At 50.1% G+C, this 18,886-nt stretch overlaps 1 protein-coding gene across 2 annotated transcripts in view; it reads right to left on the bottom strand.

The window, feature by feature from the left end:
• Positions 1-18,028, bottom strand: part of ST8SIA2 (ST8 alpha-N-acetyl-neuraminide alpha-2,8-sialyltransferase 2) — a 32,275-nt gene extending 14,247 nt beyond the window's left edge. Inside the window, exons 1-5 of one of the 2 annotated variants that reach the window (XM_042941079.1) lie at positions 17,789-18,028; positions 17,607-17,669; positions 13,720-13,848; positions 9,554-9,811; positions 3,502-3,795 (exon numbers count right to left, since the gene is read on the bottom strand). In XM_042941079.1, coding sequence (XP_042797013.1) covers positions 3,502-3,795; positions 9,554-9,811; positions 13,720-13,848; positions 17,607-17,669; positions 17,789-17,814 — 770 coding nt within the window. In that variant the 5' untranslated portion in view covers positions 17,815-18,028. Of the gene's footprint in view, positions 1-3,501; positions 3,796-9,553; positions 9,812-11,330; positions 11,402-13,719; positions 13,849-17,606; positions 17,670-17,788 lie in introns of those variants that run through there. The other variant, XM_042941080.1, reaches the window with a different exon arrangement.
• Between the last annotated feature and the right edge of the window lie 858 nt (positions 18,029-18,886).

Raw genomic sequence — 18,886 nt, 5'->3', positions numbered from 1 at the left:
TGTTTTCCTCGAATAGCAACTTTCTTATAATAGAATTGTATACTTAAAAGCAGCTAACATGGGCTACTATATAAAAAACAAACAAACATAACAAGTGTTATCAGGGATGTGGGAAAATTCAATGACAAATGTCAGTGAAAATGTGGAGAAACCGAGACCCTTGGGCACTGCTGGTGGATTGTAAAATGGTGCAGCTACTATGGAGAACAGTGTGGAGGTTCTTTAAAAAATTAAAAACAGAACTACCATATGATCCAGCAATTCTACTTGGGTATGTAGCCAAAAGAATCAAAAGCAGGGTCTTGGGGCGCCTGAGTGGCTCAGTTGGTTCAGCAACTGACTTTGACTCAGGTCACAATCTCCCAGTTTGTGGGATCAAGCTCTGAGCTGGGTTGTGTGCTGACAGCATAGAGCCTGCTTCAGATTCTCTGTCTCCCTCACTCTCTGCCCCTCCCCTGCTCTCTCTCTCTCTTTCAAGAATAAACAAAACAAACATTAAAAAAAAAAAAGAAAGCAGGGTCTTGAAGAGAGAGCACACCTATGTTCATAATAGCACTACTCACAATTGTCAAGAGGTGAAAGAAAATTGAATGTCCTTTGATGGGTGAATGGACAAACAATATTACTCGGTCTTCAAAAGGAAGCACATTCTGACATATGCTACAGTATGGATGAACCTTGAGAACATTATATTAAGTGAAAATGAGTCAGTCACAGAAAGGCAACTGCTGTGCGAATCTACTTGTAGGAAGTATATAAAGTAGCCAAATTCATGGCAAGTGAAGTAGAAAGTGGTGCCAGGGGCTGGAGGGATTGGAGAAAAGGGGACTTGTTGTTTCATAGGTACAGAGTGTCAGATTTGCAAGATGAAAAACTTCTGGAGATCTGTTTCCCAACAGTGTCAATATACTTAACGCTACTGAGCTGCCCGGTTAAAACTGGTTAAAGTAGTAAATATTATGTAGTATATATTTTATCACAACGAAAATGTTTATCCCCTCCCACCTCATAAACAGAATTTAATTACAGAGTTTTAAATAAGGAACAAGATTATCCTGTGAACTAGTTTATACTGGAACTTTGAGGTGAAGAACTCCCGACAGGTGACTCTGACTTCATCCATCACTCTACTACAGGGTCCTTTATCAAAATTGAGCCTAATATGGCTCCTTCCTGTGGTTTCACCTTCTGGTCCTACTTCTACTTCTTCCTTTTAAATATGGTCTTTTTTTTTTTTTTTTTTTTTTTTTTTAAGTTTGCTTATTTGAGAGAGAGAGAGAGAGAGAGAATGAGCAGGGGAGGGGCAGAGACAGAGGGGGACAGAGGATCTGAAGCAGGCTCTGCACTGACATCACAGAGCCCGATGCAGGGCTCAAACTCAGGAACTGTGAGATCATGACCTGAGCCAAAGTTGAATGCTTAACCGACTGAGCCACCCAGGCGCCCCCTAACTTCTACCTCTTAAGTCTATAGGTCAAGTCTAATCCCTTGGTGGGTGGTTGGTGGCAGCTGGCATGGTGGCAGGAGCTATGGTTGACTGACTGTGTGTCTCCTTCGTCAGCACAGGACACACACTCAGATGTAGGAAGTGTTCCTCAGCGAAGGGACAGAAAAAACAGGGCTCAGGCAGACAATGGGCCTCTTCAACCGCATGAGTAGCGGAGCCGGGATTTGAAGCCAAGGCTCCCTAACTCCAAAGCCCATAATTTTCATGCTAGACGGGTCTGCCTCTGGGCCAGGTTCCTCCTCAGCCATCTTTTCTGTGATCCCTCGGTCTTTTCTCCTGTGGCTTTTTTCCACGTGCCCCCCGCCCCCACCAGCCCACTCCTCCTCTTGAAGCAAACCCCAGGTAAATTCCCACCAAGTCCAAGGCAAGCCCTCCCTCTCACTACAGATGCTGCCCACCTTTCCTGTAACGCCCTCTTGGACCCCAGACCCCACAGAGGGAGAGGCTCATTGGCAGAAATCCATTCCAAGGCCCCTGAAGCCCTCTCCGCCCCCCGCCCCCCACCTCTTTCCCTTGCTAAAAGCAGAAGGCTGCCCTGTTCTCTCTCCTGCAGGATTTCCTCCCGGGAGTTGCTGCAAGAGAAAATGTTGCCATCCCAGGATTAACACCCTGTTTGTTTAAAGGGCTTATTACTGGTGCTTAATGCTATTTTGACAGATGAAAGTGAGTCAATTATAGCTGGAAATAGCTCTGGCTGTGTACGTCTCTTCCAGGTAGTGGCCCTTTCCCTGTCTAAGGGACTGTTTCTCTTTACCAAGGGGCAGTCCTTCTTCTTTTCTTATCCCGTCTGACCTCCAAACCATGCAAAGAATTTCTTCCTTCCAGGAAGAGGCAACATTTAAGGCCTGGAACCTAAATCCAAGAGATGGGGGTTTCTGGGGGCAAGACCCATGCTGTGACAGGGGTGAAGTGGATGCTGAAGGAAGGCCTGACAGGTGAGCCTCCAGGATAAGGGATGTGGCCCCAGTGAGCCCTGTGTCCATCAGGAGTCACTGTGCTCCATCAGCCACGAGCATGGCTGCCTCTTCCTGAATGTCTCTTTAGGCCTTTTTGGGGGGCAATGGGTTTCTGTGTTGACACCCACCCTAAAGAGACCAGAGCTGGTCGCAGGCTTGGGTGCCTCAGGGGTCACCTTGGTGAGGACAGCAAGAGTCCTTTGATTGGCTAGAGAGTTTCCCAGGGTCACACTGAGTTATGCTCAGGCCCCAGTAAAGAGCATTTCAATTTCACAGGGGGTCTGTACAAGGGGCTCGCTTATGCCCAGAGCAGGACAGTGAACCCCCTGCCATGTGACTGGATGGGCATCTGGTTGTAGGGCCTGACCCAAGCTGCAAGGTCAGGAGTGTGCAGGGGCATGTTTGTAACAGGCATCTCAAGCTTAATATGCCCTAAATCCTTCTTCCTCAATACCCCCAGGCATGCATGGGGTTCTCCCCAGCTTTCCACTCACAGAAAATGGTGCCACTGTCCATCCACCTGCTCAAGCTCTAATCCTAACTGCCATCCTGGATGTTTCTCTTTCTCACACCCTGGAGGTCCTTAAGCAGAACCCACCAGAAAATCCTGCTGCCTCTCCTCCAAAGTATTCAGCAAATCTGAGCCAACTGTTGCCTATCTGCCACCACTGTCCCAGTCAAAGCCACAGTCAGCCCCAACCCAAACTATTGCAAGAGCTTCCAACACATGTTCCTCCTTCCATCCTTGCCCTTCATGGTTTATCACTCGTGCAGCAGCAAGGGGAGGACTGTTCTCAACACAGCTCTCCAGGCTGGCAACTACCGATTGGTCAAAACTGGCATGCCAGATGGAACCCACCTGCCAGCGCCCCTCCTTCCTCCAGGTGGGAAGGCTCAGAAAGGCCGGGGACGTGCTGAGGTCATACAACCAGTGAGGGGGGTAAGCTGGAATGGAAATGCATCTGGGAAAGGAGTATTGCCCACCAAGCACCTGTCATACTCGGTGACGGCCCCCACCCCCAGGGAGAGGCCGCTCACCCGCGGACGGCGTGCAGCAGGCGCAGAGAGGGGTATGCAGTTCGCACGTTGACGCGGTGCTTCAGGATGAGCTCGTTGACCCACTCAACGCGCTCCTTGCCGCCCCTGGCCATGAAGGCGGGAATCCACAGGATGCTGCCGTTGAGACTGTGCAGTCGCTGCAGCAACTTCTCCCGCCAAGTGGCGTTGACCAAGTCCTCAAAGGCCCGTTGGATGACGGAGGGGTTCATGGTCACCAGGTCTGTCTTGAGCCCCACATCCCGGGCATATTCCTGTACGGGGGCCAGGTTGCACCTGCCAGGGAGAAAAGCATCATGGTCCTTTTGGGGCAAGATGAGACGCTGTTGCTTGTATTTCATTTTGTCCAACCTTTGCCTCCCCTCACCTCTTCCTCATCCCCAAAGACCCAGGGCATCTTCCAGCACCCACCCGCCCCTCCTGTCACCCGTGCTCCTTCTTCCCTGCCACACGTATTTGCTAGGCTCTTACCACACACATACAACTTTGCTGGTCCCTGGGGCTGTACAGTGCCTGCCTTCTGGAGTTGAGGATGTAGCAGAGGAAGGAGGCAAGTAAGCCACCCTCAGCTCACAAGATGACCATGCTATTGCAGGTGTGACCTGGCCACGTTAGGTAACAGTGAGGGCTCTGAAGGCTCACTCCTACTTCTTACCTGTGTGATTCTGGGCAACCTGCTCAACCTCTCTGTGCTTCCTAAGAGCTTTCCCTACAGCTAAGGAATATGCCCAATGGTTTCTTTAGCTATGATAGAGATTGTAACAGCACCCCATGCCAGGGATTAAAGGAGTCATTGCATATCGAGTACTTAGGACCCTGTTGGACCACACCAAGATCTCAGTAAATGCAAACTATTGGCCTGTTAATATTCCCATATTAGTATGGGAAGGAGGAATGTTTGGTCGTGTTCCCAGAGGTGGTGACCACTGAGAGAAATCTAGAAGGATGGGTGAGCATTAGTCCATTTGTGGATGAGGCAGTTAGAAGAGTGTTTTTCCAGCTTGCCTGAGCAGAGGAATCACTTCAGGCAGTAGTTAAAAATACAGATTCACTGTGTCTCTCACCTGGGCATCCAGGTTCAGCAGGTGAGCCTAGGAATTGATACTTATTTTTACAAGCTCTTCAGGTGATTCTTATAACCAGGCAGTTTGGGAAACATCAGGCTCTGGCATTGTAGGCACAAGAAATGTATGTAAGGGCATAGAGGTGTGGAGCAGTGTGGGTATTAAGGGAAGGCAAGCGATATGCCTTCTGGGGCATATTGTGTGGAAGAGATGAATCTAGAGAGGTCAGCAGGGCCTATATGTCAGGGATGTGGCTCCAAAGGCAATAGGGAGTCACTGAAGATTCCCGAGCAGGGCAGTAACAGATTTGCATTTTAGGCAATAGCTAGACAACAATAAGATGAAGTTGTACAGGTATTTAGAGTGGATGGAATTGTATCTAGGAGGACAAACTAAAAGGCCATTGCAATCTCTTGCTGAACAAGCCTGGGACTCTGGGTGGGTGGCCTCTGATATCTCACCAGAGGCCTGCTTTGCGGGGAACTCTCCCACCTTCACGGGTCCAGCCTGCATGTGCACACTGGGGCTTCTTGCCTGTGATGCAAGCTGATCAGACTAGGGTGGCCAAGGGCACTGCTGGGGAGACCTTGCTGCCATCTGCCTGGAAGATTTGTTGGTGGAGGAGCCCTTTGACCAGTGGAGTTAAGTCTGAGAAATTAGAGTGAGTATTTATAGAACAGAGGCTGGAGACATGAAGACCAGGGTCACAGGTCATTGCCAAATGATGAGATCCAGAGAGACACCACTTACCCTCCTTTCAAGCCAGGACTTTCTTCCTTCAACGATTGGGGAGAAAAAGTAGGATCATCAGAAAGAAAACTAACATCCTGGGGCTCCGGGTGTGTGCCAGCCCCTGGTCCTTTAACACAGGTCTGCTCATCTTATTCTGGCTCAGTATTAATCACCCTCACTTTATGGATGTGGAAACCAAGGCCCAGAATGTGCCAAGTAACTTGCCCAGAGTCCCAGAGCTAGTAAGGGAATCTCCAGGATTCAGTCACTGGTGTGTCGGGCTCAAAATCCTGTTTGCTGCTCAGACTAGACCCCCTAAAATGCCCGCTCTCCCCATTCCCACCCTGGCCTTGCTATCGCTGACTGTGGTTACACATTGCAAGGGGGCAGAACTGACTTGAGACACCTTCAGGGGCCCCTGCTGCAGACCTTAGAGGAACAGAGCATCTCATCATGTCCACCAGTTAGAGACAGTTACCCCTATTGTCCTATAGACCAGCTGAACCAGGCTTCTAAGGGCTTCCTGAAGGCCTGGGGCCTCTTCCAGGCCAACCACCAGGCCCCGAGAGCAGGGGCCTCAGTGCAGTTCAGGTGTACTGAGTCTATCGTGGGCCAGTGAGGGCTGTGGGAGAGGCAAAGGAGGAACTGATGTGGAGCCTGACCCCAGGAGGCTTCTGGGGTGGTTAGGGGAGAGAAACCACGGAAGTCCTTACCCAGCTACAATACTGGTCACTCGGGATATCGTCCAAGTAAGGTGCGATAGACTCTGGGGAGCCCTGGGGCTTCAACCTCCCTGGGGCAGGCTCCCAACCTCATTCAACATGGGACCCGGCTAATGGAAGGTATTCCAGGCAGGGGAAGGCTGCAAAGGCCAGGATTTTCCCATGACCATGTCTCAGGGCCACTTCTTGAGTGAGGATGATGGAGACATTAGAGTAAGTCTGCTCAGCTCTATCTTATCCCACAGCAGGCCCGGCCTCCCAAAGCAAATTCTGGGTGGGCTGTGGGTGGGCCGGACAAGAGTCCATCCATTCCAGAAACAGGCATGTCCACAGGCACAGGGTGAGGCCCACAGCCTGAGCCTGGCCCGAGTGTGCCATGGACCTCTGGTTCTCTCAGCCTCAATTTCCTCCCTGCAAAAGCCAGCGCAAGATAGAACATTCCTGACAGGGTTGTTGCAAGAATAAAATAAGTTAATAAACATGAAGTGCATAGATTTGCACCTGGTGTATGCTAAGTAACTAATGAGCATGATGATAATGATGGGGATTTATCTGTGAAAGGGCGTTTGTTCGTAAGACTCTCCCTACTGAAAGTGTGTGTGTGTGTGTGTCCATGCGCACACATGTGAATGTGAGCAAACAGTGAAGTTTTGATCCCTAAACATCTGGGAATATACTCTGTACATATATGACCCTGAGTTAGGTAGTCTCTTCAACCTGCCATTGCAGGCTCATGGGGACCCTGTGGGGACCAGCCCTCCTGTCTGGCCCCATTTCCCAGCCACACCCGAGACAACGTAGGCTCACTCAGGCACCAGCTTCCATGATCCATGAGTCTAGCTTCTTGCTTCCATGGCTTTCCTCACACTACATCCTCATGCTCACCATTTTCATGTGCTAAACTCAGCCACCTTCTTCCAGAAGCCTGCCCTCAGGTCCCCCAGGAGGCTGAGTATTTTGCAACCTCATTGCATTTTGCATGGGGGTGTCTTCCCATGGTTCAGTGTTGAGTTTTCTGAGAGGGGGCAAGGTCTTGTTGTCTCCCATGCAGAAGAGGGGCCCAAATGACACAGAGCAAGGCAAAGTGATTGAAGACTTCAATTGATGGAGACTAAGAACATCCCATCAGAACCCTCCGGGCACCTGTTCTCTCAGCGAAGCTGCTCCGAGCCTGAGCCCCGAGCCCCTCATCTATGCCAGGCACAGGCTTGGGCTGGCGTTCAGCGATGGACACAAGCAGTCCGCTTTAGGGGAGCTCATGGTCAGTGTGAGGCAGGTGGGGTGGAGACACAGGGTCCACGGAGAGCTCTCATTTGCAGAGGCAAATGGTACAGGAGAGATGGTGCGGAATTGTGGGGTGACCTCCCTGCACCCCGAGGGAAAGGCAGCGGGGAGATGAACACTTGTGCTTTGTTGTGGGAGACATGGCCCAGGCACACTCACACATGCCAACTCAGGCAGTGGCCACAGCATCACACCCCATTTACTCTTTATGGGGCCTTTGGCCTGTGGGATCCCCCCAGGGGAGGACACAGATGATCCTCCAGATGGGAAGAGCCCAGAGGAATGGCCCCGCTGGGGCGGAGGAGCCAGTGCTGCCACTCGGCACCAGCAGGGGTCTGTACCCGGAACAGCTTTGTGATGTTGTCCTAAAAGACCACTCAAATCCACCCCCCAAACACACAGGTGTGTGAGAGCCACGTGCAGAGTGTAAAGCTCGAAGGACAACCGTGCGTTGTTCTGAGGCGCTCTCTCCTTGGTGCTTCAGCTCCCCCTTTTCTAAGCACGTGTAGACAGGTGTGGACAGGACCCCCGGGAGAGGCAAAGCATGGCTTTCCAAGTACAGCCCGCACAGCAGCAGGGAGGGCATTAGATATGCATGGTCTTAGGCCCCGCCCCAGACTGGATGACTCTGCCCTTGGATAAGCTCAGGGGGCTCCTGTGAAGGTCAAAGTTTGCCGGGTCTGGCCCAGAGCACAGCCGGTATTCCTAACGGAAGGACCTCAAAGACAACCAGTCCAACCCGCTCCATTTACAGAGGGTGAAACAGAGGTCCAGAAAGGGCAGTGACACACTCCCGAGTCGTGTGACAAAAATGAGCCACAGAGCCAAGATGGGACTCTGACGCCACACTGCTCATCTTGCTGTGTCAGTGCCCACAAGGGAAAGTTCTGGCTGGAATCAGCTGTTGCCTTTGGAAATTGCTAGGGCAGGGCTAGTTCAGAGAGGGAAACCTCGTCATCAAAACTAGTGACAAAGGCATGGCTTATATGTGTGACACCAAATCAGAAAGGCCTCCCTCCATGCTGCCTGGCACCCCTGCTTTTACCCTCCGCCTGCACCTTTAACACCTCTGTCCCCTTCCCTCCCCCCGACCCTCCTTTGGCTTCTGTCAGACATTTGCTCCGCTTTCTGCCCGCCTTCTTCTCCCCCTCTGTCCCTGAGTCTTTAGACCGGAAGGACTGAGCCACTGGCTATGCCAGGCACAGACAAAGCCTGGGACACTAACACAAGTTCGGCTGCTAGGTTGCGGTGGCTCTTCCATGAGAGTGGACACAGGAGTAAACACACCTTCTAAAATCCCATGTCCCGAGGCCCAGGGAATTCTGTGATAAAGGCCATTTCCCAAAGCCTCAGGACAAGGCTCTCTTTGCATCAGGACAGCCCCGATGGAAACGTGAGATGCCGTATGCACTTCTGCCAGGGCTGGGGCACTGTTTGGGGACGAAACTCGAGGCTCTGTGTGCCCTACTTCTGACCAGAGGACAGCAAGGCCTTGTTTCCAAGTCTGTCTGGGTTGGGGGTCAGGTATCAGGGCCATTGGCAACTGTGTCCAAATGTGTCCCTGGAGCCTGAACAATGAGAGCTGATATTTCAGCAGAATGATGGTCAAGTTCAAGCCCAAGTTTCTCTGTCGCCCCTTCACTTTCCAGATTTTGACTGCAGGATAATAGTTACGAGCGGAGCACCACCTTCACGAATACTTAAAAGAGGTTTGCAAACTTGAACCAACTAACTGGTCAGCCCGGGCTTTATCTAAGGCTCAGCAAACTTTTTCTGTAAGGACCTGATATAAAGGCTTCTGGTATATGCTCTCTCTGTTGCAACTCTTCAACCCTGCCCAACTAATCTAACTTTACTTTGCAGAGAGAAAGCAGCCATTGAGGATATGAAAATGAATGGGCATGACTGTGTTCCAGTAAAACTTTATTGACAAAAGCAGGCTGTGGGCCATAGTCTGCCTACCTCTGTGTCAGATTAGAGATTCTCAACCTTGGCTGTTCACCAAAAGCATTCTGGGCCACATGCCCCTGACCCCTCAGGTTCATTTAATCGGACTGGGGTGCAGTCTGGACACCAGGACTTTTAAAGGCACCTGAAGAAATTCTAATGCACAAGGTTGAGAATGGGGACAAACCCAAACAGTGTCTCTGGTTGCAGAGACACTGGGACAAGTGGCCAGGCTCAACTTCAACCTGCCTGTCGCTCTGGGCCCAGAGCCCCTGCAGCCGTTACCTTATGACAAAGCTGTGTGTGTCAATCTCCTGCCCGCAGCCGCTGTTCAGCAAGACCCCCGAGTTGCCCACGATGGCACAAGTCTGGAAGTGCTTGTTCTTCAGTGGAGACGTTCTGGGGAGCAGATCGTAGAGGTTCTGGGACACGTTCATTGTGCTGTCACGGTCGAAGATGTAATGAATAATGTCTCCGGGCTTCAGGGTCCCCTTGAGGACAGAAATGTCCTTTTCAGCGTCCAAGAACTTCAAGATCTGCTTCCTGCAAACACCAAATACACATGAAGAAAAGGTCTTCCTGTTGTCCTGTTGCCAGTTGCCCTCTGCCCTGCAACCCGGCTTTCCCAGTCCTGTGTCACCCTGTGGCCTGCTGCAGCCAGCCCCCGGGTGAAGCTGAGTTCGGAGGCCCTCTGAGAATGGGTTCCAGGTGGGGAGTATCAGAAATGACCCAGAGGCAACAACGGGCGTGGCCAGTCTGGTTGCTGTGGTTACGCCCTCTTCCTGTGAGAGGTGATAACTGCCCAGAGAAATGACTCTATTAGGACACACTGTGAGCTCATCACAGAAGGCCCTGGAAGGAAGGGTGACCTACTGCTCTGGTTTGCCCAGGACCTGCGTTTATCACTGAAAATCCCACGTGGCAGGGAACCCGTGTCTCGGATAAACCCAGACAGCGGTCAGCATACATCACGCTCTCCTCTCAGTAGGATTCGGGGCCATCATCTGACGGGAGGTCCTGAACCAGGATGGCACCTGTCCCTCCCTCCTCAGTGGTCTGTTTTCTTCTCTGCGCAAAGGGTTTCCTATGGGGTGAATGGGAATGGATACTGTGAGGTGCGTCAACTGCTCTCCCTTTGAGAGACTGAGCATGCCGCCTGGTGTCCCTGAGCCGGTCCATTCCATGCAGTGTGCTGCCTGAACCCACTGCTGTCTAGTTTGGAGTTTGTAAATATTGATACCTGTCTGGTCCCTCCGAGCAAGTTCCTTTGTGCTGTTTCAGAACAAAGGTGAGCAAATGACAGCTCTCTAGGCTCTAGGATGAAAGTTCTAGAATCATCTGGTAAAGTACACAGTTGGAACGGGGGATGGTCAGAAAAAGGATAGATGTCCTCTTAGAATCACCTGGGGAGATTTACTCCAACCACTCAGGCCAAGGTAGGGGATCCTAGTCGGGGGCGGGGGGGGGGGGGGGCGGCTGCAGTGACATGAAGAACTGTCTAAATCTCCCAAAAGATCTTTAGAAATGATTCAAGTCGGGGTACCTGCGTGGCTCTGTCGGTTAATTGTCTGGCTTCAGCTCAGGTCATGATCTCATGGTTTGTGAGTTTGAGCCCCACGTTGGGCTGACAGCTCAGAGCCTAGAGCCTGCTTCAGATTCTTTGTCTCCCTCTCTCTGCCCCTCCCCTGCTTGTGCTCTCTGTCTCTCTGTCTCTCTCTCTCTTTCAAAAATAAACATTAAAAAAAAGAAATGATTCAAGTAATAGAAAGAAACTTGGTACCCACACTAGCCTAAATGCACTTCATTTCCTACAGCAAACCCCTATCTAGAATAGATACAATGATGGCAGTCTTCTTTTCCACAGAACACTGGAGGGATAGAACCTTCCTGCACTTGGCAAAGGTGAGAATTTGCAAGATGGTTGCCCCATTGTGCAGATGGTAACACTGATGCCTGAGAGCCTGTGAGATGTGAGATATTTACAACCTGCAGTGCATCCCAGGAGGGTGCCCACTCAGTCACTCAGGGGACTATAAAGAATTCAGAAGTTCTGGGATCCCACCTGAGAAATCCCAACTCCAAGAGTGGCCCAGGTCCCAGCATGCTTCCCAAAGCTCAGCAGGTGACTCCAGCATGTGCCCAGGGTTGGGAGCCTCTGGAATAGCCAAGGAGTAACTAGAATGCTTGGCAGGGCACCACCTCTCTGCTAGTCTTTCCTGACGAATGACTGGGAACTCTTGCCATCATGCAGGGGAGACACCCTTTGCTGAATAATTTGTATCTCTTGATAGGAAACAGAAGCGTTAATTTTATTTACCACCCTGCCCTTTACCAGGGATTATACAATTTGGCAAACTGACACAGTATGGAAATTGCTACAGCCTCTGCAGGCACTTACCCCATAGTATTTAAAACTAAGGAGAGCCCCCCAGAAAGTCCATAAATAAACACCTCTGTGAGTGAATTAATTTATAACTAATTATGAGAAATTACTATCAATTATTAAACATCATTCCAAATCACTCCCAGCATCTTTTATTAAGAATAATTTTGGTGATTAATTGAAGGAAGTTAAAGGAAATTCTTTTCCCCCTTGGTGAAGGCACATTGCTCCTGCCAGGGTGGCTGTGTGTAGGCTCCCATGGTCTGGTCTTCTCTGAAAGTGAGTGTGTGTGTGTGTGTGTGTGTGTGTGTGTGTGTGTGTAGTGTCCATTTCTCTACACAGTGGCCGAGAAAGGGCCAGGGAAAGGATTTCACTCATAGGTGGTGCAGTGGGTGAACAGTGCCCACCTGCTAAATATATTTCTGATCCCTAACCCTCAGAACCTGTGATGTGGCTTTATTTGCAAAGAGCATCTTTGCAGATGTAATGAAATTAAGGATCTTGAGATAGTCCTGGATAACCTGGCCCTAAATCCAGTGATAAGTGTCTGTACGAGAGGCAGGCTAGGGAAATACGCAGACACAGAGAAGAAGACCATGTGACATGGAGGCAGGGATTGGAGTGATGAGGCCACAGGGTGAGAAAGGGCTGGAACCTTCACCTGCCCCACCCCCCCAGCATCTGGAAGGGACAAAGAAGGATCTCCCCAGGGCCTGCAGAGGGAGCATTTGGAACTCTAGCCCCAGAGCTCAGAGAGAATACATTCCCATTGTTTGAAGCCCCCAAGTGGGTGGGAACTGGTTACTGCCACAGCTGTTCTCACTGACTGATCCAAGGGCGAGTGAGGAAGGCCTGCAGCTGGTCCACCCAGGGGGCCCCAGGAGGGGCACTGGTGAGGGTGGCAGATTGGGGGCAGCAGAAGTCCGTTCCTTCAGATGGCTTCTCAGCTGCCATCTGGGTCTCAGGCCTCTCCAGCCCCGACACCCTCTCATGTCCCCACACAAAACCTTGAGAGCTACGGGGTGGGGGCATTTCCATTTTGACAATGAGCCTACCTGGAAGGGGCCCCCCCTCTCTGCTCTGTGTGGTGACACTTTGGGTAGCTGGGCCCCCTGTTCTCCCTCCCCATGGTGGAAGGCCTGGGAAGGTTGGCCACCATAGTTGAGGCTTTCCCCGTCTGGTCCAGGTGACTGTGCCCACCTCACCACCCGTATCCCCTACCTCCCACTTAGAGCTCCAGAGGCACTGAGCGCGAATAGCGGAAGTCAGCCTGTGTGCAAGCGGGACACAGCTTGGCATGCCTGGCAAACCCCTAATTACCGCTCAAAACACATTGCTCCTTTCTCTGCTATCCCTCTCAGCTCCCTTACAAAATGAAGTGTGCTCTCTTCTCAGCACGATCTCTGTATTTCCACCTATTGATGAGAAGCCACACCATCTGTGTACGTCACGTGGCCCCCTCCTGTCTGACATTTGTGTCTCCCTGCTAGCATGTCTGATTCACGTTAGCACCCTGGGCCCCCGGCACGATGCTGGGGTTATACTGACCACCCTCTACTGGGTCAGTCATGGCTACATCAAAGTCACGCGGTCCAAGTGCTGGACAAGAGCTGCTCTCTGGCTAAGCAGCCTTCTCCCTTGGCAAACAGGTGTCGCGTCACTCTGGGTCATGCACAGAAAGGGGGCCACGGGTGCCAGACTGGCCCAAGCAGGAGACATATCCTGCCAGAGAAGGACTCCTGCCTTTGGATCCTCCGGGAGAAGCCGCCTGTGGTCTCTAGCCCCCAGGCTCCTGCTGCCCCAAGAGCCTCACTCCTTCCAGACCCAGGACCCTAGCTGGGTGCTCCTGCCCCCTCTCAGGCCCCGGTCGCTGCATACACGTGCTGGCCGGCTCGGCTTGTCTCGGGTTTTTATTTCCAATTGATCGCTTACAGATGACACCTGCCTCGGTGGGAGGTAAACATTTTATTTCTATCCTGACTTCTTTAGATGATGGAGAGTGGCAATTTGCTGGCTTGTGCTGAAGAAGGCCAGGTCTGTCTCTTGTCCTATTGGTAATTACCACTACCTGATCCTTAGAGACAGCGTCTGGTTGTGCCTCCACTTGGCCGAGGCGGGCTGGATGTTGTGCTTAATGCTTTCATTACTTCTGTCAACAACAGCTGGCGACGAGGAACCATTTATTACAACTTCAGCTCTGGATGGGGGGGAAAAAGAGGAAGAGGGTAGACATGATGTGTTAGCATGCCGACGACAAGTCTAATAGTTTTGTTTTTGCACGGGCTTGGATGTAAACTTCGGGAGAGCAAAATTGAGGTTATTACCTGAGAAGAGAAGAAAGTCTATTTATCCTCTGGAATGCCCGAGCTCTCTCCCTTAGGTATAAGCTCCTTATGCTTTGGAGACAGGGAGGGGGTATTAAAACTATCTTTCTCCCCACCCTCCGCCCCACCGTCTCCTCCCAGGGAGATCTAGCTGTCACTGTCAGAATGGTAATACGTCTTCTCTCGAGTTACTTTTGTGAAACTCCGCAGTTGCATTAGCAGCTGGGTGTTATACGACGGTCTGCAAACTTAATAAAGAGAAAACAAAAGCTCATGCCAGGGGAATGAGATGCAGCCTGTGGCTTCCCCCACCTCCCCCTTATCACTGCCTCATTTGTACTCTCAGATGCCACCTCACACATCCGCCTTGTTCCAGAGTTATCGGTGTTGGGTCTGTCTCTCCCACTAGGCTGTGAGCAGGGGAACTCCCTCATTCATTTCTTTATTCCCCATGGTCTAACATAGCAGGTGCTCAATAAATAACCATTTGTTGAATTTGAGTTTGAATTTCACCCTGGGGGGAGCCTGGATGTGTGAAGGGGCTGGTTGGCCCTGCCTGCCTCAGGGCACATCACAATTCTGGCTGCGCACGGTCTTTCCGCCTGATGCTGGAACGCCAGGCATTTCGGGCCCACTTGAATTCTGAGGGTTGCAATCTATGCTAGTAGGTTTCTAAGAAACTAGGTTACAATTACATCTCTAAAGGCAGTGTGGTAGCCAGCCTGCCTCTGTCGGATATGTACAGATGCAGAATTTCCTTTGCTGTGGATTCTCCCACTTAAGTGGATTCTCCCACTTAGAATAAGTGGGTTTGTGATGCCAAATTTTGGAGCTCTAAAAAATTCAAACCAGGGGTGCCTGGGTGGCTCAGTCCGTTAGGCGTCCGACTCTTGATTTTAGTTCACGTCATGATCTCACGGTTGTGGGATTGAGCCTCATGTTGGGCTCCATGCTGACAGCCCAGACTCTGCCTGGGATTCTCTCTCTTCCTCCCTATCTGCCCCTCACCTGCTCTCTCTCTCTCTCTCTCTCTGTCTCTCTCTCCTTCCCTCCCTCTCTTTCTGCCCTGCCTCACTTGCACTTGTGCTCGTGCACGCTCTCTCTCAAAATAAATAAATTAAAAAAAAAAAAAAAGAATTCAAACCAAACATCTATGTCCTCGGCGTTTATCTCAGAGCACCTAAGTTAAAAAGAGCTGCAGGCCTTTTAAGGAGGTATACAGTCAATGCTCTATTTTTCTTTTTGTAGGTAGAGAAGTTGGGGGTGCAAATTTTCTCTGCACGTTCTCTCCACACACCTCCATTTCTCTATATTCCTGACTCCTCTGGATGATACAGCTGGCCCTGGATTCAAACATATGTAACTTTTGCAGAGGACTAGAAAAGGGAACCAAAGACCGGACCCTTGGAAATTTTGCTGTTTTCATGAAAGGGAGCAGAAGGTGTAGTGAAAAGATTTCACAGGCTGTGTGACTGTGGGTAAACCACTTTACCTCTCTGAGCTTCAGTTTGCCCACTTATAGAAAGAAGGTGTGGAAGAGGAAGATATCCACCTCTAAGGTTCTGGAATTCAGTGAGGACCATGGTGTCACCTGCACCTGTCACTGACTGCACTCTCATGAGGTTCCAGCAGGAGCTGCTTGTGGCTGTCAACCTTTGGTACAGCCTACTTCTGCATGGGGCACAGGCAGGAGCAATGACACTTGGGACCACAGCTTTAGCTGTCACACCCCAAGAGCCCAAGCTTCACTGCAGCTTACATCAGACGGTATCTATGATAGAAACACTTGACTACTTGTGATGGGGAGTTGTCTTCTTAAGAGGCTAGCTGATGTTCTCGTCAGTAACAGGTGACTAGAACCTGGTATCTGTGGCCTAAAGTGGATTCAGTCTAAGGTGAAGCTCCTCAGAAACTGGGGCACATTGGGTGACCCCAGGCTATCTCAGGCAAGAGGGATCTGCAGAGGGATCTGTCATGGCTGCTTGCCCTGGGGATTTGCTTGGAACACTCCAGAAGGAGTTTCCAGGCTTCTCTGGGACACAGTGTGGTGGAGGCAATAAAGGGAAGGAGATAAACACTGGCGTGGCTGGGGGTAATGTTCTGTTTCTGTCTCCATTTCCAAGTGAAACTTCAGAGGGGACATCATCTACCACCACCGGCCATGGTCTTCCTGGACTAAACCTGGCTCTGTGGCTATTGAGCTGGGGAACTTGGTCAAGTCACCTCGGGTCTGTAGCCTCTGCCTTCTTCTCTATAACATCGAGGGGATGGACTAGGTGACCCCAGGAGCCACTTCAGCTCACTGGTTTACGTGCTGTATGTTGCACCAACACACCTGGATTGGTGGGTTGTTCTAATTGAGTGAGGAAACTGAGGCTCAGAGGGGAGAGATCATTTGCCCACAGCCCCAGTTAACAAGCATGGGGACTGAATCCAGGTCTGCTTGGCTCCCAAGACTTTTCTTCCCGCTTCTCACGCTATTTCAAGAAAGGTTCTTCCACCCTGAAGTTACCATGGGGCACAGGGTTCCCCCTCGGGGGGCGAGATCTTTTTTCTCCAATGGGGGACATCTTTCCACAGTAGAAGAGAGAGGAACTTAGGGTCGCATGGCCTCCTTTTTTATTTCTGCGTTTTACCAGGCACAGTATAAGCTTCATCTGTAGCTCCCAGGTGGTTAAGGGGTCATTAGATATCCAGAAGCAATGACATCAGGGAGAGAGGGTCAGTTTCCTGAATCATGTGGGGTCAGGGAGGGACACAACTGATAGGTCTAATAGGGTCAAGAGACCTAAAAAAATTTACGGAAGAGCAAATAACAGACCCTGCTCTAAATAATTTAGGTCTCTCATTCCAAGACTGACCACCAGGAAGTAAAGCAAGACCTTCATTTTCAGTAGTGGTTGTCTATGTTAAGTAACTTGGCATTCTTTTCTCCCTTCTACCATTCCTTTAGCTGGAGCTCCTAAGACTGTAAGTCAGAGCTATGGAGCAGTTGTCATTAATGGAGAATGAGGACTCAGAGGCATGGTCCAACCATAGCCAGTGGCAGGTGTGAGTCTGTTGGCTTACAAAACATGTGCTCACGCCTCCATACCCAGCTGCCCCTGGCCAGGGATCATCACAGGAGAAAATGCTTTTTTGAGAGTTTAGATTGTGCATTCAATAATCAAGGTTAACATTACTGGGTGGGCTCCCTAAAAATTTTAAGAGATCTTTGTGAAGTTCCCGAATGTTTTATTTTCTGTCTTAATCTCTTGGACAAGCCACCTACCACAATGAAATGGAGTGAAAGTCCGGATTCTCTTCAGAGCCTCTACTGTTCAGCAAAAATGCCAAGTTTCTGAATAAGCACATTGACGGCTCAAGTGCTCCAAAGAGTGTGGGCTCTTTTCCAGAAAGCAGCGCTTACCCATCTCAGTTTTCCACCTCTGAAGCCTCTAGACCTTGGGCCATTTCATGGGCTCTTCTATCGACAGCTCCTCCCCAAAAGTGATTAGGGAAATGCAAAGCCAAAGTGAAACAAAACAGATCTATTTGCTAAGGAAGAAGGGCACCATCCAGCAAAGAGGAGAAGCAGATTAATAGCTGCCTTACAGCAAAAACAAATGAACACAAAATCTAATTTACAAACCTATTAGATTTGCTATGTAAGCTGTTCACAGCTGATCTGATTGTACCTCTGCCTCCAGAATCCCTGCAAGACAAAGGAAATGCATTATTTATAAACCCAGCTCTTCTTTGTAAAGCCCTCTTCAATCACCAGGAGATCCTGCAGCCCGCCTGGAGAACTACAGAGGGAGAAGGAGATCTTACTTTGGCTTCTCCAGAATGGGTAACATCCTGGCCCAGCTACAGACCCAAGCATTTTTCAGGGAACGAGGCCTCCCGGATCCTCCCTGCCTCCCACTTGAACACTGTTTGAATCCGCACAAAGATTTCCACTTGAGACTCTCATTTGACTCTTGAGACAAACTCCTCTGAGATTAATCTCCGGTAGTTAATCCCACAGGACAGGTACACCTCAGCATGTGGTCTATCATGACTCGTCATGACTCAGCATGTGCTCTAGTATGACTCAGGATCTGTTCTAGCATGACTCATCATGACTCAGCATCTTTCTAGCATGACTCATCATGACTCAGCATCTTTCTAGCATGACTCATCATGACTCAGCATTGCTCTAGTATGACTCAGCATGGCTTGGCATTCACGCTAGCATGATTCAGCCTCTGCCCCTAGTCTTCTCTTGCTCTCACTCACATGTGTTAGGATGTGGTCCATCGCATTCTTTCCAAAACTGAGACACCGGAAGTTCAACAGAGGCAGCAGTGATCGACTCAGTCATTGCCTCCAACCGAATGTAATAATGATTTGCTTTTTGGTGGCAGAAAAAATACTAAGTGGTGTCACTTTGTGGGGGGAGCAGGAGCTGGGGGAATAATGGAGTCCTTTGCTGCTTCTGGCATATCAAGTTTTGGAATAAAAGCTTTCTAAGGCCCTTTCTAGCCCCATGATCCCTTCGGTTCTGGAAAATTCCATTCTCAGGGGACTCTCAGGCCATGAAGTTTCACCCCGCTTTGCGATCATAATGGGCCAGGGAACAGATGAATCCATCCATCCCCGGTACCTAGTCCACTTTGCGCTCTGTGTGTGTTTTTAAAAAGTTGTGAGATGAGTTATTTTTATTAAATTGAACAATTTTTCCCCACTGATCTATATAGGCTATGTGGTTTGAAGAGCTATTTCTTCATACTTTTCTCATTTTTTTAAAATTCCATCTAGCTTTTTGGTCAGGGTGTTGGTACAATCCAAAGAAATGATTAAATTACTAGCAAAGCTCTGTGTTTCGAGGGATCCTATGATTTGATGAGAACTCTTCAGGGGATGTTAATGCCTATCTCTATGCTGGCT

Source organism: Panthera leo, chromosome B3, assembly GCF_018350215.1.
Source record: "Panthera leo isolate Ple1 chromosome B3, P.leo_Ple1_pat1.1, whole genome shotgun sequence".
In the NCBI taxonomy this organism is placed as follows: Eukaryota; Metazoa; Chordata; class Mammalia; order Carnivora; family Felidae; genus Panthera; species Panthera leo.
Note: the sequence above shows the minus strand (reverse complement) of the source record. Positions and strands in the feature narration are given on the sequence as shown.